The sequence below is a fragment of the Megascapheus bottae genome, chromosome 1 (assembly GCF_031878675.1).
Source record: "Megascapheus bottae isolate mThoBot1 chromosome 1, mThoBot2.hap1, whole genome shotgun sequence".
Lineage (NCBI taxonomy): Eukaryota > Metazoa > Chordata > Mammalia > Rodentia > Geomyidae > Megascapheus > Megascapheus bottae.
The window spans coordinates 29,897,298-29,925,155 of record NC_143509.1 but is presented as its reverse complement, the minus strand read 5'-3'; the positions used below and the strand labels follow the sequence as shown (position 1 = coordinate 29,925,155).

The window sequence follows — 27,858 nt, the reverse complement described above, 5'->3', positions numbered from 1 at the left end:
CTAATTTCTCCTACTGTGTCTTTTCTCCCTGAAGCCATGCAGAGATTTTCTATTGGGCATTAACATGATGATGTAACACTTTGGGGCAAAAATGCAGCCCAAAAGGCCTGCACTGGAGGCCAAGATGGAGAAGACCTCCACAGCCACCATCACCTTCCCCTTGGCACTGTGGTAGACAGGCAGGAAGGTGAGCCACACACTGCAGAACACCAGCATGCTGAAGGTCAGGAACTTGGCCTCATTGAAGGTGTCAGGCAGGTTCCTGGCCAGAAAAGCCACCGTGAAGCTGGCCAGGGCCAGGGAGCCCAGGTAGCCCAGGACACAGTAGAAGGCAGTGAGGGAGCCCTTGTTGCACAGGATGATGATGTGGCCATGTTCAGAGTGTGCATCTGTGTCCACAAAGGGAGGAGAGCTTCCCAGCCAGAGGCCACACAGACTCACCTGGATGAGGGTGCAGATGGGGATGAGGAGGTTAGGAGCCCCAGACACCAGCAGCCACCTCATCCTCCTCCCTGGACAAGTGGCCTTGAAGGCCAGGACCACAGTCACCGTTTTGGCCAACACTGTGGAGACAGCCACCGTGAACACAACTCCAAATGTGATCTGCTGCAGGATGCAGGTGGCTGTGTTGGGATGGCCGATAAAGAGCAAGGCACAGAGGAAACACAAGATGAGGGAGATGAGCAGGATGTAGCTGAGAGCCCGGTTGTTGGCCTTGACAATGGCAGTGTCTTGGTGTTTCATAAATAATCCCAGCACAGCAGCAGTGAGTATAGAGAAGCAAAGAGCCATGCAGGCCAGAGCCATGCCCAAGGGATCTCCAAAAGCCAGGAAACTTGCAGCTCTCAGGAGGCACTCATCTCTCTGTGTATTGGCATACTGGTGATCTGTACACCTCACACACTGCTCCATATCTGGAGAGAAGTGTAAGCTACCATCAGTTCTTGTTGTGAACTTCATTTTCTTCAAAGGAATTTGGATAGAATTCACTTAGATATAATCCTAACATGTTAACATTTACTATCATAAAAGCATTTTTGTTTCTCTTCTAAAGCATAAAACTTTCCCATTCACATAACCTTCTATATTCAGGGTTTATATTTTGATGTTTTTCCTTCATTGACTATCATTTATATTGATAACATACCCTTTGGGGCATCCTAAATTAACAGTATTTTCTTTACATTTTCTCACATGTTGTACCAAGTAGAACTGTGTACAGTTCTGCAATCCAGTCAAAAAATTTAAATAATATACTTACGTGTCTCTATAAACATTACCTTTCAGTGGGTCATGGGGCTTGAACTCTGGGCTGGGCACTGTCCCTGAGCTCTTCAGACCAAGGCTACCACCCTATGCCCTGAGCCACATTCCCACTTCCCCTTTTCTAGTGATTAATTGGAGATAAGTGTCTCAAGTTCTTTAGTGCCTGAGATAGCTTTGAACTGCAATCCTCAGATCTCAGCCTCCTGAGTAGCGAGGATTATAGGTGTGAGCCACTAAGCCCGACCAACATTACTTTTATTCTTATGGTATATAGTTGAATTCTTCTTATTTTTATGTGTCCAAATCATTTGTGAAGCACTCGAATCACAGAAGCAACTTTTGGATAGTTTAAATAATGTGAACTTATTTTTTTCTTTATTTTATTTTATTATTGGGATAATGTGTAGAATTGTTACAGTTACATTTGTCAGGTGGTAGGTGCATTACTTCTCAGATATTGATACCCCCTTCTCATGTCTTCTCACTTTTTTTTGCCAGTCCTGGGCCTTGAACTCAGGGCCTAAACACTGTCCTTGGACTTTGTCCTCAAGGCTAGCGCTCTACCACTTGAGCCACAGCACCACTTCAGCTTTTTTCTATGTATGTGATATTAGGAATTGAACCCAGGTCTTTGTGCATGCTACACAAACACTCTACCGCTAGGTCAAACTCCTGGTTCCCCCTTCTCATATTTTTGTCCCCCATTTTCCTCCCCCCACCTCTCCCAGTCATCTTATTTTCCCCCCTTCTCTTCAATGTTAACTTTTTAAACTGAATCCACATTTCTGAGCACATTTTCTGTGGCATGACCAGTTCTGGGAAGTAAGAATTATAGATATGCACAATTCATGTTTTCTTTGAGGACTCAATGCAAATTTTAAATGAACACTGTCCTTATGAGATTTGTGTTTAATTTCATATTTTATACTTATTTTACCCTTAGTGATAAGAAAGGTATGTGGACATAACTTTCCCTGCAATAGAGTAGAAAATATTCCTACACTATTTAAATCAGACCTATAATATATCAGATTTCAAATAGCAATACCAAATACTTTCAATATTAAATTATTAACAATGAAAAGTAAAGTGGGTAGTGTAATCATAATGTATAAATTTTGCATTCATTCGGTTGGATTGAGAAAAATTAGAGTGAAATGCAGAATTTCTTCACAATTCATGAATTTACCTGTCTCATTAGCAATCTCATTCTCTGGGCAAGCTGTACAATCAAAGCAGCAGGCAGCCTTTCCCTCTTGAGGAGATTTCCTGAATCCAGGACCACAACTCTCACTGCAGACAGAATCAGGAATCTGAGGAAAAGCAGGAATATGTCAGTAACTTCAGATTTATACCTACCACTCTAAAAATCGATTGCATGAAACAATTGGATCAGCAAAATAATGTTTTCATGTAGCTAAGTGTAGTTGGTTACTTGGAATATTGAACAGTATCACATCTTTAAAAGGTAGAAACTAATGGTGAGAAATAAGTTTTAGTGCACAACCCTATGTAAAATTCTTGTATTCAAGTCTCTATCTGTAGTCACTACTCATCTGTGAAATGGGGAAAAGCAAGGAGGAGGTCCTCCTTTTCATAGCATTTGAGCACCCCAGGCCCATCATATCTTCCCCTTAGTTTTCCAGTGGCTCTGAATTCAGCATCTCAGAGCTGCCTTCCATGTTTCCTTTCACCAAAGGTGCCTAAAGTAGGAAGTTGACAAAATCTTGAATGAACCTTCCATAGAAGAGAACAAAGTAAACCTTTTAAGCACCTAAAGTGATCCTCATGTACTCTATCGCAACACAGGAAGCCCACTGGAAAGATGTACTTTATATTTTGTGTTAATATTCTATCATCAGTATTTTGAAAAAACATTAACTTTCATATTGTTTATACTGGAGTTGAACTCAAAGTCCTGGAAGTAACTGCGAGCTTTTATTGCTCAACTTCAGAATACTACTAAAAGGAGACATGGCTCTACTTCCAGATTTTTTTGTGTGTTTATTTAGAGAGAAGAGTCTCACACACAGTGACCTTAAACCACGATACTCAGATCTCAGCTCTCTGAATATGTAGGGATGGAGGACAAAGTTGCTGCGACTCAGCCAGGTTTAAATTTAAAGGAAGACATTGAATTACACATATGCCTTTAAAATCATTATAATTAGATTCAACCCACCTCTGTAGCTCCTATGGCCCACTCTACCATATCTTCAGATAAAGACAGTTGATTACCATGCCGAACATATGGAGAAAACATTCCCACTTTCACCCCAAGTTTAAGTCCTTCTGGAAAATTCCAGATGTTCAGAATGTCATACTCTGGCTCCAATTTCCTTTTCTCATCCAAAATCACTTGATCACCAACAGGATTGTAAAACTGGATGTTCTTCAGAAAAGGATGCAGCTAATAGAGATATAACATCTTATGGTAAAGAACATTCCAGAATTTAGACAGAAACCCGGAACTAAGGAAAGCTGCTGTGCGCCCTTAACTTCTAAATTAGAATTCAAGCAAAGATACCTAGTGAAGTATTGAAGAAGAAAACCTATAGAGGAACACAAAATAATCAGTTTCATTCTATTCACCCAGAAAAGGACATTCTTTGAAGAGAAACTAATTCCAGGTAAATAGCAATGAATGAGACAATTTCTGAGTTGCCCAACTACAGCTTGTGAGAACTATTAGTTCTATTATGCATGTCGATAGACTGATCCTGTCCCAGATTTTAAATGTGAAGTTGAATGGAGCTAGATGCCAGGAAAAATATTCATAATTCTGTTCAGCAGGTCATTCTTAGCTAATACTGAAGAGCCATACAGGGAAAAGCTACATATATAGTTTTGAAAACATTAGGTATGAACATGTACAGATTGCTTGTGAATAAACACACTTATAACTTGGGTACGGTTAGCTCACACCTTTAATCCTAATGATTCAGGAGGCTGAGATCTGAGGATTGGGGTTCAAATGCAGTCTGTGCAGAAACATCTGTGATATTCTTATCTCTACTAAAGTACTGAGATAAAGCTGGAAGTTGTGTTCAACTGATAGAGTGCTAGACTTGAGCACACAGGCTCTGACGTCAAAACCCAGGGCAGGCAAAGAAATTTATACAAACATGGAATGCATCTTATCTTTTCTACTGGTCATTCTTGTTTATGGGAGAGGATATAAACACAATCTACAGTAACTCACAGACTTTTATACAAAAATAACAACCTGGGAGTTGGAAAAACACTGGAAATATTTAACTTCATAGAGTAAACAACCCTCTAAGGCTGCCTTTGCTCATGGTGTGTACCTTGTAAAATAGAACAAATTACCTGTGCAGCGAAAGGCACTGTCCCTTTTGGATTTCCCATTGTTTGAACTTCTGTCTGATGAAGAAGGATCTCATGGAGAGCCTGGGCCACCGCATAGACAGTGTTATATATACTGTAACTGTCCTCAGACATACTCGTGTCAAACATGTGTCCAGGCAATAACTCCAAGGAGGCGTCAGGAGGACAGTTCTCCCACATTACACAGTCAGACTCAGAATCTGAGCAATTAAAAGAGACAAGCCACAGCCTCGCAAGAAAATAGTCTTCTGGGTATTTGGAAGGGTTAGCTGCCTTGACAAAATCTGTGAATCCAGAAACATCTGCATGGTGGTGTAAAAAAATGAGAGGCACATGCAATGAGCCTAGCAAGAAATATTTCTTTCGCATGGTTAAATCCCACTGGGAGTTCATGATACAAACCTTGCCTTTCACTAAAAGTTGCTCAATACATATCATAAAAGATTGCAGTGACTCATTATCACCATATATGATGAGGACATTTGCTGAAGATTTATTTATCTGGTTATAAACTTCTATTAGTTTGAATATTTGTGACACACCTTTGCTTGAGATCAGTAGTTCATAGGCCACACAAACTCTGTTCTTGATCATCTCTTCTTTCAGTTCAGGAAGAATCCACAAACCATTCTCATCTTGTGAGGTCAGCAGCCCCACCCAGTTCCAGCTGAAGTGAAGCAGTAAGGAGACCATGGCGGCAGCTATTGATGTGTCCTTCTTGGCCATCTGATAGAGAGAAGGAAACTTCTCATGGTCACTCAGGGCATCATCAAAAGGCCCAAAGGTTAGCTAAAAGAAAAAATTGGAAAGTCAATGAGTGAGATTTCCAGTCATCACAGTCTGATTTGAAGTATTCTGTATTGCCATCAGAAAGAATGCCATTGCCTCATTTGTAAGGAGGTGGTAAGACTTGGGAAAAAAAACATATTAAGTAAGCTAGACCCAAAGGAACATAGGAAATGGTTTCCCTCATTTGTAATAATTAGTACAAACCTAGGACTCTCCTAGCAGAGAATTACAGTAGCTCAAAACCTAGATACATAAGGCCATATAGGGTGAGGCTAAATGAAAGGATCTCCAGGATATGGAAACACGAGCTTTACATTGTGTAATTGTTGTTCTTAGTGTAGTATGTTATTTCTCTTCTCTTTTGTTGCCCCTTGGTTAATCTCATATTGCTACAGTATCTTATTTTGTTACCTGGTATACTGTCATACATTGATTTGTTTATTCGCGATAGGGAAAGGAAGGGAGGAAAACAAAATGATTGGGAAGTGGTGGGGGAGGGAAATGGGGACAAAAACATGAGAAGGGTATCAATGCATGAGAAGTAATGAGCCTTCTATCTGGCGAATATAACTGTAACCCCTCAATACATTACAATAAAAGGAACCACTTAAAGTAATTAGAGGGTACTTTTAGTTTTTGAAATAGTGAGTTGATTTTTAATTGTTATACAACATATTTATAGTGCATGTTGATCTTTATCACTATTTACATCAGTTCTTTCTATGTTTAAGAACCTCACCCATTCCCTGAGATTCCTAATTCCATTTTCACATATGTACATTGAATTTTATGATGTTTTTCCCCATGCATACATCCCTGGAAATTTCCCATAGTATCTACACCTTTCACGTATGCTTCATCTTTGTGATGTTCTTTTTTTCATACTATCTGTAATTCACTAAGGCCACACCATGGCATTCTACCTCTTTGTGTACCATATTTTAGTTAGATTGATCATGTATACATGTATATACCTATGTAAATGTTCTATTTGATTTCATACTACATATCCATATTTTAGATTTTACTTTCATAGATGAGAGAACACATGGCCCCTTTCTCATTCTCAGCCTGGACTTACTTTACGCAACATAAAATCTTGCATGCGAGTGTGTATGTGTGTGTGTGTGTGTGTGTGTGTATACAATTATAGATACATGAACTCAGGGTCTCAGCACTTGCTTGAATTTTTCCCTCAAGGTTGGTATTCTAGCACTTGAGCCAGATAGTCACTTCCTGCTTGTCGCTGGTTAATTGTAGATAAGTTTCCTGAATAACTACGATTAAAGGTATGAGTCACCAGTACTCTGCTCTTCATATCTTCACCTTTGAAAGTCATTTTCCATTCCATAATTTGCTTGGATAAAATTATTGATAAGGTTTGAAACATGAAACCATTTGTTTGAGTAATATCTCCATCTCATTTCTCATGATCTTTGAGTACTTGCTTGTTGATATCACAAACTTTGATAGGCTCATGAACTCATTCCTTTCCTATCATTCTACCATCTAAAATGGCATCAAATTAGACATTTTTGTATCCATCCACCCCATCAACCTTCACCTGTGGAAATCTGTAGAGTTCCATTATTGTTCCAATCTCAGCAGAAGTTATTCCCAGCGGTCCTGTAAGCGCTGCTATAGACTTGCTGTCTTTTCTACAGGAGTAGTTTGGGGTTGTGTAATTCCCAAAGAGCCAAATGAAGTGATTCTTCAATACTCCACAAGCTCTGGTGTCAACATTATAGATATCAAATCCCAGAGTGAAGTTATGTAAAAGATCAGGGTTTTTGTTGATCTCCTCAATAGCAAAAGCCAAGGCCAAAACAAATTGATAGTTCTTGAAGATAAACCTGCATATTGAACATGGAAATTAAGGAGGAGTATTTCAAACTCTTAACTGGATGGATTAAAATACTTGCTTCCTTGCCAATGAGTATGTTAAATATTACTCTCATTTCAGTAGGAAAAAGGGTGTATTGTCTTATGCTGGTATATAGCTTTAGGTACAGATATGAAGGGAATATAGGTCATGAATGAGTTTCAGAAATTTACTTAAGCCAAGAGAAAGCTTGCTCTTTTCCTACTAACCCATGCACCAAGCAAAAAGCTGTTATTATCCATTAAACATGGCTTATGCTGAAAGAAGACATCAAATATTCTGTTTCCTTTATCTTAAGATAACTAGCTTCATCTGTGGAAAAATACAGCTTGTGTTTTGAGTCACTGGGTATGTGTTATATGTTCATCTAGCAGGTCATGTTAATTCACAAATGTTCAATTTAGTAGCAACATTCAGAAACAAAATGTCACTTAAGGAAGATTCTATAGAAGGTCTGCTAACAGACTCAGCATATTGAACACAGTACCAACCAGAAGAAGAGCTCAAACATTCAAGTTTGTGGATTTTATTCTTATTTCATTTATTCTTATTTCTGTAACAAAACTAAAGGGATACATCCAACTCAAAAGAACTGATTATGGGGAGAGACTTCTAGATGGGGGATGAATAGATTATTGTATGCAAGCTATACATTAGAGTCCCAGTGTCAGGGCCACCATGGTAAAAAGCAGTGATCACTACATTCTTCCCAATATATTTAGCTTGAGACACTGAAAAAAAAGGAGTGAATAGTAGGGTATAACAAGCATCAAAATAAGTCCATTGCAGTAGCTCACGCCTATAATCCTAGCTACTCAGGAGGCTGAGATCTGAGGATAGCAGTTCAAAGCCAAGCCCAGGCACTAAAGTCTGTGAGATTCTTATCTACGATTAACCACAAGAGAACTGGAAGTGGTGCTGTGGCTCAAGGGGTAGGCTATAGAGGAAGAGTTCAGGGTCAATGCCCAGGCCCAGACTTCAAGTCCCACAACCATCAAAGTATATTTCTTTTATTTTTTTTCTATCATGTATGTGGGTGGAAATGTGTGGGTATGTATATATGTGAGCACATTCTAAAGAAATGAAACAACGGAGGCATGATGGAAACAAATGAAAGTATTAACTTCTTCAACATATATAATGTAAACATATGTGAAATTACCACCATGAAACCCTATTATGTGAGTGATAGAAGAAAGCAGTGAGCTTGAAGAAAAGCTGATTGAACAGTCAATAATGGAAGAATAAACTGAAACAAGTGTGAAAATGTGTGAATAAAACAATTTGACAAAAGGTGATAACGGCATTCAAAATGTATTGCCAATTCAGTAAATGGTTGAGCGTGCCAAAAGGTGAAAATGCTTGCTCTAATAAAGAGTGATAAATTTAAATTCCCAACATATACAAGAATGTAATGCAAGATACCTAAAGATGAAGGTTTATCAAATGTTGACCATGAAATCTACAGCATGCTGTCATTATCAAGATCTCATTAGTGAAATATATATATATATATATATATAAAGATTTCATCAAGGAGAAGAGAAAAGGAACCCATAAAACATAGGTATGCCCATTTATCCCTAACAGCTGATTCCTTAGTAGAGACTATGGCAGGCAGGAAAGCATGGCAGGAGATCTTTATATTTCATGTAAATTGGGCTAGGAATGTGGCCTAGTGGTAGAATGCTTGCCTTGCATGCACAAAGCCCTGGGTTTGATTCCTTGGTACCACATACATAGAAAAAGTCAGAAGTGGTGCTGTGACTCAAGTGGTAGAACAATAGCCTTGAGAAAGCCCAAGGACAGTGCCCAGGCCCTGAAATCAAGCCCCAGGATTAGAAAAAAGAAATCATATAAATTTTCAACCAAGCATATTGTACCTAGCTAAGATAACTTATAAATGAAGGAAAGAAAGAGATGTTCATAGACAACTACAGTTAATAGAATATATCTCCACCAGAGCTCAAACTCGTTCAATCACTATGGAAAGCAGTATGGCAGTTCCTCAAAAGACTAAACATAGAGCTCCCCTATGACCCAGCAATTCCACTACTTGGCATTTACCCATTTGTTCAGAAACAAGGACATACTAAATCCACTAGCACAACGATGTTCATTGCAGCACTATTTACCATGGCAAAGATATGGAACCAACCCAGATTTCCCTCAATTGATAAGTGGACCAACAAGGTGTGGTATTTGTACACAATGGAATTCTATGCAGCTGTCAGAAAGTATGACATCACCCCATTTGTTAGAAAATGGAAAGACTTAGAAAAAATCATATTAAGTGAAGTAAGCCAGACTCAAAGGAACATAGGCTCAATGGTTTCCCTCATTTGTCATAATCAGTAGAAACCTTGGACTCTTCTAGCAGAGATTTGCAATAGAGCAAAACCTAGATACATAAGGCCATATAGTATGATGCTAAATGAAAGGACCTCTAGGTTATAGAAACAAAAGGCATATAATGAGTGATTGTTGTCCTTAATGTACTATGTTATCTCTCATCTCTTTTGCTGTCCCTTGGTCATCTCATATCATTACAGTATCTCACTTTGTTACCTGATATATTGGATATATTTGTGTTTGGTTATTTGAAATTGGATAGGGAAGGAGGGAAAACAAGATGAAGGTTGGGGGAAGGAGAGGGAAATGGGGACCAAGACATGAGAAAGGGTATCAATGTATGTGAATTAATGCACCTTCTATCTGGCAAACATAATGTAACCCTTCTATTAATTACAATAAAAAAATAGGAAAAAAGAATATATCTCCACCAGACCTTTCCTACAAAACATACTACAGTAAGATTTCAGTCTAAAACACATTACCATTAGTGAACAAGAAAATATACAAGAATGTATACCATTTATCCTGTCATACCACAACATAATAATAGAGTTCAACAGCACAAACCGTCACAAAATACTCAAACTCATGCAAACAGAATAATTAATTGCTGAGTCATTATTGGGTCATTGAGGAGAAAAAAAGAAGTTTAATTATTTCTAGGATTCAATATAAATGACAACACTCATGCCAACTACTTTAGAATGAAGCAAAGGCACAGGAAAATACTTGTATCAACAAATTAGTAAAACTTCAAATCAACAACCTAATGATGCTTCTCAAGGTTCAAGACAAACCAAAACCCAGGGGACAGAGGAAATAATTAAACTTAGAGAAAAATTAAGAGCAATAGAAACTAAAGCAAAAACCATGCAGACAAGCTGTAAAATGAAAAGGCGGCTCTTTAACAAACAAAATGAGCTGGGTGAGGTGGCTCATGCCTGTAATCCAAGCGACTGAGGAGGCTGAGATCTGAGGATAAAGGTTCACAGCCAGCCCAGGCACAAAAGGACCTGAGATTTCAATTAACCTCTAAAAATTGGGAAATGGCGCTTGGCTCAAGAGTACAGTGATCGCCTTGAGCTGAAGGCTCAGGGACAGCACCCAGACCAAGTTTAAGCTTCATGACCCACAATAAATAAACAAATAAATAATAAAATTGATAGGTTGTTTACAAACTTAACTAAGAAAAAAGAGGAAGCCACCCAAATAAGTAAAATTCCACAGGGGAAACATCACCAGAGATTCAAGCAAAATTTTAGAATTTTTTAAAAGGGAATACATCATACACTTTTGTTGCAACAAATATGGTATGCTCATCTGGCATAAATACACTCAAACTGAGTCAAGAAGGCATACATGAGCTGAACGGACCCACACAAGCAATGACATCAAATTAACAATAACAGATGTCCCTTCCAGGAAAGATCAGGACTGATGTCTTCATAGCCAAACTCTTTAAGACCTTTAAGGGAGAATTACCATCAAATACTCCTCAAATTCTTCAATGAAATTTTTGCAGTGTTAATGACATAGGTAAAAAGTTAAATAGAAAAATTTTAGAATGGGAGATTTTACCAGCTATCCTTCAAAGAAGGGCTTCCTATACAAAATATACATAGAGTTCAAAATACTGAATCCTCAAAGAACCAACAATACAATTAATAAATGATCAATGTCTTAAAGACAGATTTCTTTTTTGCTTGTTGGTTTGTTTGTTTGTTTGTTTGTTTTGCCAGTCCTGGGCTTGAGCTTGTCCTTGGACTTTCTCAAGGCTAGAGCTCTACCACTTGAGCCTCAGCACCACTTCCGGCTTTTCTTTTTGTATGTGGTACTGAGGAATTGAACCCGGGTCTTTATGCACTAGGCCAAACTCCCCGCCCCTTAAAGACAGATTTCTAAGAAGAAAGATGAATGACCAATAGATGCTGGAAAAATATTCAACATCTCTGACCATAAAGGAAATGTAAGTCAAAGCAAAAGTGTGATTGTGCCTCACCCATTAGAATGGCCATTATCAAGAAAATAATAACAAGTGCTGGCAGGGATGTGGCCAAAGGGGAACTTTATTGCATTGTTAGTAGGAATGTAATTTGTTCAGCCAGTCTGAAAAGCAGTAGGCCAGGTCCTTGAATCACTAAACATCAACCTAGCCTATAACCTAGTAACACTACTTCTTGGCATATATCCAAAAGAACATGGACTGGGATACCTTAAAGTTGCCACCACAATAAGCTTTATTTACTTCAGCCAAGATATGGAATCAGCCCACATGCCTCTCAATGGACCAATGCATTAAGAAAATGGGATCTATAAACACAATGGAATTATGCTTTTTCGCGAAAAAGAATGAAATTGATTGCATGCTTAAACATGAGAAACAATGACATTGAACCATCCATAAAAGACAGAAAATATAGATCCAAACACAGTAATCATTGTTGACTTTAACACACCACCGTCATTTCTACAAAGATCAGCAAGGCAAAAGCACAAAAGAGAAACTTCAGAACTGAACAACTGCATACACCAACTAGAACTAACAGACATCTACAGAACATTCCACCCAGCAACACCAGAATATACATTGTCTCAGCAGCACGTGAAACATTTTCCACAATAAATACGTCATAGAGCCAAAGCAAATCTGCAAATTCAGGAATGCTGAAATGATCCCCTGCATTTTCTCAGAACAAAATGGAATAAAATTAGAACTCAGCATCAAAAACTACCATAGAAAAATCCTTCTCTCATTGAGTCTGAACAATACATTTTTGAATCATCAGTGGGTCATTGAAGAGGTCATAACACAAATTCAACTTTCGTAGCATTTAACATAAAGGCATACACAAAACAACTTTGAGATACAGCAAAGGCAATATTCAGAGGAAATTTTTTAGCTGTGAGTGTCTACATTAATAAATTGGAGAAATATCACCAACAATTCAATAATGAACCGTAAGCTCCTATAAAAAGGACAGGAAACCAGACCCAAATCCAGTAGATGGAAATAAGCATTCAAATTTAAATCAGAATTAAATGAACTAGAGTCCAAAAAATACATAGAAAGGATTAACAAAATGAAGAGTTAATTCTTTGAAAAAAATTAACCAAACTGACAGAGCCGAGCAAATTTTACCAAAAAAAGAAAACACAAAATAAACCAAATCAGATTATAAACATCACGTCAGAAACAAAGAAAATTCAGAACATCATAGAGAACTACTTTGCAAATCTTTATGCTACTCAAGTTCAGAATCTGGGAGAAAGGGAAGAAGTTCTAGTAAATACTCATATGTCCAAAGGAAACCAAGAAGATTTAGACCAACTAAATAAACCCATTTTAAGTAGTGGAAATGGCAGTAAGATACATATCATCCAAGAAAAGCCTGATGAATTCACAGCTGAATTCTATGACATTCAAAGCACAGCTCACACCAATTTTCCTCAAACTCTTCAATGAACTTGAAAGTGAAAGCTTTCTACCAAACTCATTCTATGAAGCCAAAATCCCCCATCACCCCCATTCCAAAACCAGACAGAGGCTCAGAAGAAAGAGAACTATAGACCCATTTCTTTGATGAACATTGATCTAAAACTTCTCAACAAAATACGGGCCAATTGACTTCAACAACTCATCAAAAAAAAATTACACACCACGATCAAATAGGATTCATCACAGGGATGCAAAATTGGTTCAATATACACAAGTCAATTAATATAATTCATCACATCAACAGGAACAAGGACAAGAAACACATGATTATCCAAATATCCACAGAAAAATTATTTGATAAGATCCAATAACCCTTTATGATGAAAGTGTACTAACCTATCAGGATTCGCTGTCTAATTCTGTTTCTGTGAAAATATTTAAACTGCTTGATCACCTGCGTGTGGTGTTTCCTTGTCACCACCTTCGTGTGGCATTTTCCTGGTGCACAGGACCACGTGTGTGGTGCTCTCCTCTAAAAGTTCTGCCCCACGGAAGGTGGAGGCTGCCCTCTGTCAGCCCAAAAGTGGAGATTAGCTACTGCACGGCTCTTAAACTGACTCCGAGATCCATTCATTGAGTGCTGGTGACTCTATTATTAGGGCTCTGAGACACCCTTCCCCAAATAGCTGGGATATTACAAAAGCACTGAAGAAAGTAGGAATCTATGGAACATTCTTCATATAGTAAAGACTGTGTATGACAAACCTACAGCTGGCATTATACTTAATGGTGAAACTAATGAAAGCCATTTCCTCAAAAATCAGGAATGAGAAAAGGAAGTCCACTCTGTCCATCCCCCTTCAATATAGTGTTAGAACTCCTTTCAAGACTAATAAGGCAAGAGCCAAACATGAAGGGAAGCCAAATACAGAAAGATGAACTGAAATTTTCCCTCTTTACAGATGACATGATTCTGTAAAGAGCCCTATAAACTCCACTCCTAAATTTCTTGAGCTGATTCAAAACATTCAAAAGTAGCAGGGTATACCTAAATACATAAGGCCATATAGTTGAAGCTAAATTAAAAGACCTTCAGAATATATATACAAAAGCCATTTAATGAGTGAGTGTTGTTCTTAATGTACTATGTTATCTCTTTTGCTGTCCCATGGTTATCTCATATTGTTACAGTATTTCACATTGTTATCTGATATATTGTATATATGTTTATTTGGTTATTTTAAATCTGATAGGGAAGGGGGAAAGCAAGATGAGGGGTGGGGGTTGGGGAAGACAAATGGGGACCAAGATATGAAAAAGGGTATCAATGTATGTGAAGTAATGCACCCTTCGATCTGGTGAATATAATGTAACCCTTCTATTAATTACAATAAACTATATGAAGAAAAAAATTAGCCCTCAAAAATCAATGGCTCTCCTGTATGCCAACAATGAGAATAGTAACACCCTTTCTAATAACCTCAAAAACTTAAATATTTAGGAATTAACCACAGAAGTACAGGACCTCTATGATGAAAACTTTATAAACCTGAAAAGGGATATTAAAGCAGAACAAAGAAAATGGGAGAAAACCTCCGATGCCACTGAGTAGGGAGGATTAACATCGTGAAAATGACAATACTGCCAAAGGGTATCTACAAATTCAATGAAACACCCATCAATATCTCAATATCTTTCTTTCATGAAATAGAAGAAGCAATATAAAAATTCACATGGAATAATAAAAGACCTTTATCATGAACACAACAAATGGGACTGCATTCAACTCCAAGAGCCTTTGTATGGCAAAGTACACAGCTAGCAAGATAAGTAGAAAGTCCATGAATCTGGAGAACTTCCCTAGCCATAGAACGATGACCTCATATCTAACATATTCTTAGAAGTGAAACGATGAAATCCCTCCAAAACAAACCATTAAAGAAACAATCACCCCATTCAAAAGTGGACTGAAGACTTAAAGAGAGACTTATCTGAAGAGGAAATAAGGAAGGCCAAGAGACATATAAAGAAAGGCTCAATGTCTCTGGACATAAAAGAAATAGAAGGCTGGGGAGGTGGCTTAGTGGAAGAGTGCTTGCCCAGCATGCATGAAGCTCTGGGTTTGATTCCTCAGTACCACATAAAGAGAAAAACTTGAAGAGGCACTGTGGCTCAAGTGATAGAGCGCTAGCCTTGAGCAAAAGACGCTCAGGACAGTGCTCAGGCCCTGAGTTCAAGCCCAGGACGGGGACACATCACACAAATGCAAATCAAAATAACCCAGATTTCACCTCACCCCAGTTAAATGGCCATTATCAAGAAATCTAATACCAACAGAGGCTGACAAGGATTTGGCCAAAGAGGTATGCTACTACACTGTTGGTGGAAGTGTAAACTCATTCAACCACTCTGGAAAGCAGTATGAAGGTTCCTCAAAAGATTAAACATAAAGCTCTCCAATGACCCAGCAATCCCCCTTCTGGGCATTTACCCAAATGTCCACAAACAAAGACACATTAAAGCTACCAGCACAACCATGTCCATTGTAGCATTATTTACCATAGCTAAGATATGGGACCAACCCAGATGCCACTCAGTAATTGAATGGATCAAGAAAATATGGTTTATATTCACAATGGAATTCTATGCTGCCATCAGAAAGAATGCTATTACCCCATTTGTAAAGAAATGGAAAGACTTGAACAAATTCATATTTTGTGTAATAAGCCAATTCAAAAAACATCGACTCCATTGTTTCTCTCATTTGCAATGTCTAGGATATGTCTAGAATTCTCTTGCAGATAGCTCAATAGCTATATAGCATACATATGACCCTAGAAAATAATGCTAAGCAAAAGGAACTCCAGGATATCAAAGCAAGACATTTTTCTTCTTTGTGGTTGTTGTTTTTAATGAACTATGTGAAGATATTTTTTCTTTCTTTATTTTCCCCTATGGTTTATCCCTTGTTGTCACTCTATGTTATTTCTGTACATAGAGTATTATGTAAATGTATATTTATGTGAGGGAAGAAAAGGGAAACAACGAAATGGTGAGACAAAGGACAGAGTGTGAAACAATGTTACAGTGATACTCACAAGATAATACGTTGGAAATTGACAATTGTCAGGTGGTGTGGGATTGGGGGAAAGGGAAAGTAGAAGCAAATGTTAGATGGGTAATCATATTCAAGAAGAAATGGACCTCACTATCTTACATATGTAACTGTAACACCTTGGTATATCACCTTGACAATAAAATTGTTTTTTTAAAAAGGAAAGATTGGAGAGGATTACGGTAAGTGAAGTAAGATAGACCCAAAGAAGCACAGATCATAAATTCACTCCTCAATGGTGACTGGAATGTGGCTATAACCCTAGAAGCAAGCAAACAGGGTGGTACTCAAGCAATTCTAAATGAATTAACTAAAAAGTAACAGAATTTATGGAGAGCCCAGATAGTATAATTACTTAGAAAGGTAAACTCAAAGTCCAACAGAATGGGTAGGAGGAATACCAGCGGGGTGTGGAAAGTCAAATGCAGAGGAATAGAAGTATGAGGGTGGGAAATATGTCCAATGCACGCATTCTACATACATTGTGTGTATCTGCCACAATGTATCTGCCACAGAACTGGTAAAATCAGGGAAAGGATGAGTAGAAGGAGTGAAGCCTATTGAAGGAATCACACAGATCAAGATACATTGTACATATAAATTGCTGTATGAAATGAAAAAAAATCAAAACATATCTAAAACTTAGAAAGTTGAAGGAAGGGGTGTTGTCCCAGTGTGGGGTGAGAATGTTGAAAAGGGTGACATTGATCAAGAGACACTGTATTCATAAACAGCTCCATTGAATAGCAAACCATGTGTACAGTTACCTACAGAAAATACAATTTAAATAAAATATTAAACCCGCTGGCAAGAGTGACTATACAAGTTAGCTGAGAATGTTCCAAGATTGTCATTGTACTCTACAAATTGTACACATACTTCTTCCAGAGGGAAAAAATTAGTAGATAAATAATAACCATAGAATTTTACATTGACTATTCAATATTACAATTGATGGGAGGAATACAATACAGTTGCAGTGTTCATTTGGATGTCTTTAATATTTTATCTTAAAATATTAAATGAAAAGTTTCATTAAATATGAAATGAAAAGATTTCATCATAATATTGCTGAACATTTAGTAATTGGATTATAGCTCTACTAAGTGTGTGCATTATCCCTTTTTTTTTCATCCTCTTCATCACGGATTGTTGTCAAATTTCCAAAAGAGCTTGTTGTAATCTATTTTGATCTGAGTAGCACAAAACCTATAACAGACAAATGAAAACTCCTAATCAATAAATCAAAGTTCACTGCTATTAAACTCACTTAATGACTATTGAAGTCTCAAAAAAGAGAGAAAGTGTGGAAGAAACTTCAAGAAACCTGGAAAACAAATTACATAATGGCAGCAGTGAGATGTCACCTGGCAACAATGAAATATAGGAAATTCTACCAACAAGAGTTAGAATGGCCAGACAATGAGTTGATTCCAAGAAACTCAGTTAATCCACCAGTGTCCCTTAGTGACTTTAGTAAAGTAATGGAAGCCAGAACAAAACAGTAAAGGGGAAGATAAAGATGAGTTACTTACGGCTTGTTCTCTTCTTGCCTGGAAGCATCACTATAGCTAAGATCTGTTCCTAAAGTGTAGAGAGGGAAAAACCCAGCAATCATCACATCTCCATCCATGTGAGCTCGGTGCTTCATAGTAGAAAAGCAGGTGGTGCCAGCCAAGGACCTAACAAGGAGGGGAAGCTGGAGAGTAAGAAATGTTAAAATCAAGGGGCACATCTTGAAACATCTGCCAAGCAGAAATTCTGACTGGGAGAAAGGCCCAGAGTTTCAGGTACATGTGCAGTTATGTCTCTTTATTGGGTCCCTGAAGTTATGCATAAAACTCTTTCCTGGGGTTCCACATCTGTGACCCTCATCCAGGAAAAAAACATGACTTGGAAAACATGTTTGTGGATTTGCCTTCTTCATCCCAGGTGCTATGATTTAATCCAAGGTAGCAGTTAGTGAGGCCCCAGAGATGGAGTTACCTTGGATAACTTTTTTGTTCAATGTCTATGTCAAGAAACTTTTCATGGAAATCATTTGGGATGATGCAGCTGGATTTCCTCAGAGGATTTCATGTCACATGCATGATGAAATGGCCAGAAAACGTCTATGTCCCTTCACCCAGAGGGTTGATTCACACAAACAACGTCCTTAACAACCACAGAACAATGGCAGTTGATATAGAGATGCTTCCATAAAGAATCCCATATGCAGAGGCTCCAGAAATGCATACATTTACTATTCTGAGGAAGTAATGTTGTTGAAACTAGAAATTACATATCTGTCAGGGTCCTTCACCGTCCCCAGTCCCTCTTGAGGAGGGATGGGGAAAAGCACACCCCAACCAGCCCAAGCCGCGAGAGGAGAGGGCCCACTGTCCTCCCGCACTCAGCCTTGCTTCTCCGGAGCACGAACAGAAACGCCACGCAGCTTCATCAAGGCAGGAATCTCTCTCTAACACTCCCCTCCTTATATTGGGTGCGGGAGCCTATCAGCACAACAGGTGGGCAAGATAAAGAGGTCCACTTGTTTACCCCTACTACAGGTCTCAGCAGAAAGTTATTAGAATGGTATTACTCGGCCCCCAACACATATCAATAAATCAAGGTCAATGCTGACATTGCTCTACTTTTCTGTTCTGAATTTTCATCTTTAAACAGGAAATTATTACTAAAGTTGCAAACATAGATGAAGATATTTTCATGACACACTGCCTTCAGAATTTGTGATAGTAGAGGAAATTCTCTATCACAAACCTAAATCAATGTCAGAACCACCTCTGTATTTTCTACTTGTCAACCTATATTAGACTCAAATTCCATGCAGAGACTTCAGTGACCATGAAGATAATTCAGGAAGTGGACATAGTCTACACAAGACTGTAAAGTTGGTTGCATATCATGGTATAGTTGCCTACAATCATGCATGGCATAGCAGAAAATATACATCACAAATGCTGGCGTTCTGCTTGCCAGTGGCTCACGCTATATTCCTAGATATTCAGATGGCTGAGATCTCAGAATTACAGTTCAAAGTCAGCCTAAGAAGGAGAATCCATGATATCCTCATCTCCAAATAATTACTAAACTTTGGAAGTGGAGCTGTGGCTCAAATAGTAGAGTATTAGTCTTGAGCACAAAAGATCACAAATGCCCAGTTCTATTGTTCAAGCTTCTAGGCTGACCAAAATAATTCTAGATGGACAGACCCTTAGCAAATCTTGGCCAAAAAGAAAGAAAGAAGAGGGCTCACCCAAATAAACAAAATCAGGGATGAGAATGGAAATATCACAACAGAAATTACCAAGATCCAGAGCATCATAAGGGAATACTTTTCAAACCTTCATGACAAATTTGAGAATCTAGATGGGATGGATCAATCTCTAGCAAGTATTTGTTTAGTGTTTTGTTTATTTCTATTTATTTTTATATTATTTTATTGTTGGGGTGATGTAGAGAGGGGTAACAGTTATATTGATCAGGTACATTACTTCTTGAACATTGTTTTCAAACATTAATGCTAACAAATCTGAGAATCTGAAAGTAATGGAAGAATTTCTAGCAAATACTGACATAACCAAACTAAACCAAGAAGATCTAAATGAACTAAACAGACCCATTTCAAGTAATGAAAGAGAAATGGCAGTAAAAGACCTTAAATCCAAGAAAAGCCCAGGACCTGATGGATTCACAGCTGAATTCTATAAGGCCTTCAAAGCAGAACTCACACAAAACTCCTCAAACTATTCAATGAAATTGAAAGTGAAAGTTCACTTCCAAACTCATTCAATGAAGCCTGCAAAAGCCTCATCCCAAAACAAGACAGGGACTCATCAAAGAAAGAGAAGTAATAGACCCATTTCTTTGATGAACATTGATGCAAATCTTCTCAACAAAATACTGACTAATCGACTACAACTCATGAAAAAAAATATATACACTATGATCAAACAGGATTCACTGAGGAATGTAAAGCTGTCTCAGTACACACAAGCCAATTCATGTAATTCACATCACCAGGAGCAAGGTCAAGAATCACATGATCATCCCAATATATGCAGAAGAATCATTTGATAAGATCCAATACTCATCTATGATGAAAGCTCTGGAGAAGCTAGGAGTCTGTGGAACACTTCTCAGTATGATCAACACTGTGTAGGACAAATCTACAGCTAGCATTATACTTAATGGTGAAAGGGTAAAGCTATTTCTTCTAAAATCAGGAAAGACACAGAAGTTACCCCACAGACCTATTGCCTTGTAATCTTCGACAAAAGACTCACAAACTAGAATGGAAGAAATAACGCCTCTTCAACAAATGGTGCTGGCAGAACTGGCTCAACACATGCAGAAAACTAAAGTTGGATCCTATTTGTCTCCCTGTCTTAGAATTAATTCCAAATAAATCAAAGCTCTTGAGGTAAAAGCAGATACCCTGAACACTTTACAGGAAGGAATAGGAGATACACTAGGGCTCCTTGGTACAGGGCAAAACTTTCTTAAAGGTCCAGAAACACAACCAATTAAAGTTTGGATAAATGGGACTACATTAAACGGCAGAGCTTCTATGTCAAAGGACAAGCTAGCAAGTTAAATAGAATGCCCACAGAGTAGGACAAGGTCTTCACCTGGTTCTTATCTTGTGAATAAAGTAAATGAACTTTTAGTTTCTTTTTAATACTGTATTGTCCTCAAAATAATTTGGGAAATTCCCTATTAAATATAATTTTACCAAGACGGGTGGGGGGGGTGGGGGGGAGGGTAATGGGTACCAAGACATGTGAAAGGGTATCAATGTATGTGAATTAATGCACCTTCTATCTGGCAAATATCATGTAACCCTTTTATTAATTACAATAAAAAATAAAATAAATATGATTTTAATATATAAGTACATTTGAAACAACACATGTAAATATTACTAGAAGTATTTAGTGTTCTTTTGTGTCTCACTTGTACTCAGGAACCATGCCCTCATCGTCACACTCTATTTTTCATTCTAAGTAAAAATTTTCCTCCAATGAATATTACATGTATGATGTGTCATCATTGTCATTTTGATTATGCTAATACTTTTTTGTGCCACTTCCCTTTGCTATTATAGTTATTCTTATAGTTCTGTCATAGCTCTATAACCTTCAAACATAATATAGCTTACAATTTCCTACTTGTCCCTGTGAAATATAAATGGAAGCCATGTGGTACTTTCATATTTTTTTTATTTTTTATTTTTTGCCAGTCCTGGGCTTGAGCTCAGGGCCTGATCACTGTCTTTGGATTTTCTCCAGGCTAGAACTCTACTACTTGAGCCTCAGCACCACTTCCACCTTTTTTCTATGTACGTAGTACCAATAAATCGAACCTGGGCCTTTGTAAATGCAAGGCAAGCACTCTACCAATAGGCCAAAATTCTGGCCTTCTTATTTTTTTGTTATTTTTTAATATTTTTATTGTAATTAATAAAAGGGTTATATGATATTTGCCGGATAGAAATTGCATTAATTCACATACATTGATACTCTTTCTCATGTCTTGGTCCCCCTTACCTTCCTCCCCACACCCCCATCTCGGCTTTCCCCCCTTCCCTATCCAATTTCAAATAACCAAATACAAATATATCCAATATATCAGATAACAAAATGAGATACTGCAACAATATGAGATAACCAAGGGACAGCAAAAGAGATGAGAGATAACATAGTACATTAGGGACAACTATCATTCATTATATGGCTTTTATTTCAATATCCTAGAGGTCCTTTCAATTAGCTTCATACTACATGGTCTTATGTATCAAGGTTTTGCTCAATTGCAAATCTCTGCTAGGAGAGCCCAAGGTTTCTAATGATTATGACAAATGAGAGAAACCATTGAGCCTAAGTTCCTTTGAGTCCGGCTTACTTCACTTAATATGACTTTTTCTAAGTCTATCCATTTCCTAACAAATGGGGCGATGTCATTTTTTCTGACAGTAGCATAGAATAACATTGTGTATAAATACCACATCTTGTTGATCCATTCATCAACTGAGGGACATCTAGGTTGGTTCCATGTCTTTGCTATGGGGAATAATGCTACAATGAACATTGTTGTGCTGCTGGATTTGGTATGCCCTAGTTTCTGGATGGTTGGGTAAATGCCAAGTAGTGGAATTGCTGGATCATAGGGAAGCTCTATGTTTAGCTTTTTGAGGAACTGCCTTACTGCTTTCCATAGTGGTTGAACGAGTTTGTACTCCCACCAACCATGTAGTAGTGATCCCTCCTAGCCACATCCCCTCCAGCATCTGTTATTAGTTTTCTTGATCCTGGCCATTCTAACTGGAGTGAGGCGGAATCTAAGCGTTGTTTTGTCATTTCTTTTATAACTAGAGATGTTGAGCATTTCCTCATGTGTCTATAGGCCATTTTTGTCTATTCTTCAGAGAAGACTCTCTTTAAGTCTTTGGCCCATTGTTTAATGGGATGGTTATTACTTTGGAGATTAGTTTTGGAGTGATTCAATTTTTTGAGCTGTTGATATATTTTAGATATAAGGCCTTTGTCGGCTGTGCAGATGACATATTACTGTACTTAAAGAACCCTATAGACTCTACTCGCCAAGCTCCTTGAGCTGATTCAAAACTTTGGAAGGGTAGCAGGCTATAAAATTAACCCTCAAAAATCAACTGCCTTCCTCTACGCCAACACTGGCAGGAATGAGGCAATAATCAGGAAAGAAACTCCTTTCACAATAGCCTCAAAGAAAATAAAGTACCTAGGAATTAGCTTAACTAAGAATGAAAAGGACCTTTTTGATGAAAACATTAAAACTCTGAAAAAGGAAATTAAAGCAGAACTAGGAAATAGAAAAACCTCCCATATTCCTGGATTAGAGGAATCAACATTGTGAAAATGACAATCTTGCCAAGGGCTATCTACAAATTCAACGCAATACCCATCAATATCCCAATGTCATTCTTTAAAGAAATAGAAGAGGCAATCCAAAATTTCATATGGAATAATAAAAGACCCTGTATAGCAAAAACACTTCTTAGCAGAAAGAACAGTGCAGGATGAATTTCAATACCAAACTTTACACTCTATTACAGAGCTATAATTTTCAAAACAGCTTGGTACTGGCACAGGAACAGGCCTGAAGACCAATGGAATAGAACTGAGGACCCAGATATTAAACCACAGACCTATGGCCACCTAATCTTTGACAAGGGAGCCAAAAAAATAAAATGGAAGAAAGATAGGCTCTTCAACAAATTGTGCTGGCAGAACTGGTTAAGCACCTGCAGAAAACTAAAGTTGGATCCTTCTTTGTCACTCTGCACTAGAATTAACTCCAAATGGATCAAAGACCTCGAGGTAAAAGCTGACACACTGAAAACTTTACAAGAAGGAATAGGAGATGCACTAGGCCTCCTTGGCACAGGTCGAAACTTTCTCAATAAGGACCAAGAATCACAACAAATCAGAGAAAGACTGGATAAGTGGGACTGCATTAAACTGCAGAGCTTTTGTATGGCAAAGGACATAGCTAGTAAATTAATTAGGAAGCCTACAGAGTGCCTTATTTTTTTTTATTTTTTTTGCATTTTTTATTGTAATTAGTAAAAGGGTTACATGATATTTGCCAGATAGAAGGTGCATTAATTCACATATATTGATACCCTTTCACATGTCTTGGTACCCATTTCCCTCCCCCCCCCACACCTCCCACCTGTCTTGGTTTTCCCCCCTTCCCTATCAAATTTCAAATAACCAAATACAAATAAATTCAATATATCAGATAACAAAGTGAGATACTATACCAATATGAGATAACCAAGGGACAGCAAAGGAGATGAGAGACAACATAGTACATTAAGGACAACAATCATTCATTATATGGCTTTTGTTTCGATATCCTGGAGGTCCTTTCAATTAGCTTCATTCTATATGGCCTTATGTATCAAGATTTTGCTCTATTGCAGATCTCTGCTAGTAGAGCCAAAGGTTTCTACTGATTATGACGAATGAGGGAAACCATTGAGCCTAAGTTCCTTTGAGTCTGGCTTACTTCACTTAATATGATTTTTTCTAAGTCTTTCCATTTCCTAACAAATGGGGCGATGTCATTCTTTCTGACAGCAGCATAGAATTCCATTGTGTGCAAATGTCACAACTTCTTGATCCACTCATCAACTGAGGGACATCTAGGTTGGTTCCATATCTTTGCTATGGTGAATAGTGCTGCAATGAACATTGTTGTGCTAGTGGATTTAGTATGCCCTTGTTTCTGGATGGTTGGGTAAATGCCAAGTAGTGGAATTGCTGGGTCATAGGGGAGTTCTATGTTTAGCCTTTTGAGGCACTGCCATACTGCTTTCCATAGTGGTTGAATGAGTTTGCACTCCCACCAGCAGTGTAGTAGTGATCCCTCCTGGCCACATCCCCTCCAGCATCTGTTATTCGTTTTCCTGATCCTGGCCATTCTAACTGGAGTGAGGTGGAATCTTAGAGTTGTTTTGATTTGCATTTCTTTTATGACCAGAGATGTTGAGCATTTCTTCATGTGTCTATAGGCCATTTTTGTTCTTCTTCAGAGAAGACTCTCTTTAAGTCTTTGGCCCATTTTTAAATGGGATGGTTGTTACTTTGGAGATTAGTTTTGGAGTGATTCAATTTTTTGAGTTGTTGATATATTTTAGATATGAGGCCTTTGTCCGTTGTTTGGTTGGTGAAGATCTTCTCCCACTCTGTAGGCTTTCTATTTAATTTACTAGATATGTCCTTTGCCATACAAAAGCTCTGCAGTTTAATGCAGTCCCACTTATCCAGCCTTTCTCTGATTTGTTGTGATTCTTGGTCCTTATTAAGAAAGTTTCGAGCTGTGCCAAGGAGGCCTAGTGTATCTCCTATTCCTTCCTGTAAAGTTTTCAGTGTGTTAGCTTTTACCTCCAGGTCTTTGATCCATTTGGAGTTAATTCTAGTGCAGGGTGACAAAGAAGGATCCAACTTTAGTTTTCTGCAGGTGCTTAACCAGTTCTGCGAGCACAACTTGTTGAAGAGGCTGTCTTTCTTCCATTCTATTTTTTTGGCTCCCTTGTCAAAGATTAGGTCTGTGGTTTAATATCTGGGTCCTCAGTTCTATTCCACTGGTCTTCAGGCCTGTTCTTGTGCCACAGAGTGGCCTTATTTTTTTAGCATTAAATTCGTCTCTCTTCCTCATCTGTGAGTTTGAAGTCATGTCATACACAGTACTTACACCTAAAATATAAAACTTTCTGCTTCGAGTACTTGCTTTGTGACAAAAATATTCATGGATAATGAAGAGTATGGGTGTGTAGATTCATGATTAGATTGTGAAATATATGTACATTTCAGAAAGATGAAGACTGTCTTTCCTAAGGCTTTTATTTAATTTCAAAATAGAGTGAAAGGTAAGTTGATATGATAAAAGATTTTTCCCTGGAATTACCATACTTGAAATGGAATAGAAAATATTAATGAAATATGCAGTTCAATACCCTGATTTGTAAATGTTCAGGAGCAATATCATCCATTGCTACAATTACATCACTCATTGATGATAGTTCATTACAAGCCTGTGTCAAGGTAGTTCTTGCATGACAGTCATCTACGGTGCAATTGGATCACATCAAAATGCAATCTCAAAGTAAAGGTGAAACAATTGCAAACCACTGTTTTTCTTCACTCATTATTTTCAGTTAAAGACCAAAAGCTAAAAACAGAGCTGAAGTCCAAGTGGTAAAGCAGCCTTGAGTGAAAAAGTTAAGGAACATACAATGAACACTAGAAGAAACAAAAAAAAGAATACAATTCTGTCCATATGTCTTAAATATGTGATTCTGTAAAAATAGTATAGAACTTGCTAAGCCAACATACTTGAAGCAATAAGTAATGCTTTCCTTATCAAATTGAGATATTGAAATGAAACAGATAAAAAGTTTCGTGTGTTGGGGCCGGGAGTTTGGCCTAGTGGAAGAGTGCTTGCCTAGCATGCACGAAGACCTGGGTTCCATTCCTCAGTACCACATACATAGAAAAAAGCCGGAAGTGATGCTGAAGGTCATGTGGTAGAGAGCTAGCCTTGAGAAAGCCCAAGGACAGTGCTCAGGCCCTGAGCCCAACCCCAAGACTGGAAAAAAAAAGTTTTGTGTTTCAACAGATTGTAGGAAGTACATTGCAAGAAAATAACCTTTATTCAGTTTGGCCTAGTGGTAGTTTGCCGAGCATGCACAAACACCCCGGCTCGATTCCTCCGTACCACATACACAGGAAAAAAAGGCCAGAAGTGGTACTTGACTCAACTAGTAGAGTTCTAACCTTGAGTAAACCCAAGGACAGTGCTCAGGCCCTGAGCCAAGCCCAGGACCAGCAAAAAAAAATAACCTTTATATATAATATTCAAATTTTATGTTTTATGTATCAAGTTAATGAATCAACAATATATAACAAAGTATATCCAGACAGGAATAGGCTTTAATCTTTTTTTTGCCAGTCCTGGGCTTGAGCTCAGGGCCTGAGCATTGTTCTTGGACTTTCTCTACCACTTGAGCCTCAGCACCACTTCTGGCTTATTTTCTATGTATGTGGTACCAAGGAATCGAACCCGGGCCTTCGTGCATGCTAGGCAAGCACTTTAACCACTAGGCCAAACTCCCAGCCCCGTCTTTAATCTTTTTTAAAGTATGATTCCCGATTTATTATTTCAATGAATAATTATAAAAAAATGCACAAGCTATTTTTATATATTCTGAATACTAATATATAATTACACATCAGTTAAAAATGACAGAATCATATATTTTAGAAACTCAGGTTTTGCCTATTTCAATATAATCAATCCCCCGTTTGCCCTGTGTGGGTAAACTGAATTTTCTAAATAAGCTGTGTTCTTATCCCCTATTTTCACATTTCAAATTTTCACATTTCAAAGCTATATATATAAAACATTCAAATTTTATGTATCTAATTAATGAAGAATGATTAATCAACAATACATTACAAAGTATATCTAGACAACTATAGACGTTAATCTTAAGAGAACCGTCAAAAAATCAATACATTGTAATCTTGAAGTGTATTTCTGCAGCATATGAGATATTCCTGAAGCTTTATCAGGAAAGCTAAGAGAGAGGGAGGAGGAAGAAAGAGAAAGAGATGGAGACAAAGAGACAAAGAGAAAGAAAGACAGAAAACAACGCCCTCCATAACAGACTCAGGATTATTGCAAAATGTGAACCTCTGAGTAGAAATGCTCAAGTATTGGAGAAAGGAATCTCTGAAGATTATATGAGAAGATGAAAATTTGTGAAGAGGAAAGTGTTAGGAAAATATATTAAATGACAATGCAAAATGATGTTCACAGAGAAAGTTAATATACTTAAAACTTAGAAAAGTGATTTACAAACAAAATAGTGAAATAACACTGAGAAGTGGAGATGATAGAATCAAGTATATTTAACAGGAGGAGCCAAAAATATGACAAGTAACCTTCCAGTTTAAATGGTTATCGGCACCACTTGTGACTACCATGAGTAAAAAAATGTACAGTAGATTCTTACACACTGAAGTAAAAGTTTCATAATATAAACTATTACAAGAAGGGAAAATTGCTGGACACTTACTTGGGAAAGTCTAAACACAATGCAGGCATATGGGTTTAACC

At 37.8% G+C, this 27,858-nt stretch overlaps 1 protein-coding gene across 1 annotated transcript; it reads right to left on the bottom strand.

The window, feature by feature from the left end:
* Nucleotides 1-27,846, bottom strand: LOC150068767 (vomeronasal type-2 receptor 116-like). Its single transcript, XM_090329057.1, has 7 exons — nucleotides 27,818-27,846; nucleotides 17,727-17,873; nucleotides 6,968-7,256; nucleotides 4,597-5,403; nucleotides 3,449-3,676; nucleotides 2,456-2,579; nucleotides 1-914 (listed from the first exon to the last, which is right to left on the bottom strand). Exons 1-7 carry the CDS (start codon nucleotides 27,844-27,846, stop codon nucleotides 1-3), a joined length of 2,538 nt encoding a protein of 845 aa, XP_090185183.1.
* Between the last annotated feature and the right edge of the window lie 12 nt (nucleotides 27,847-27,858).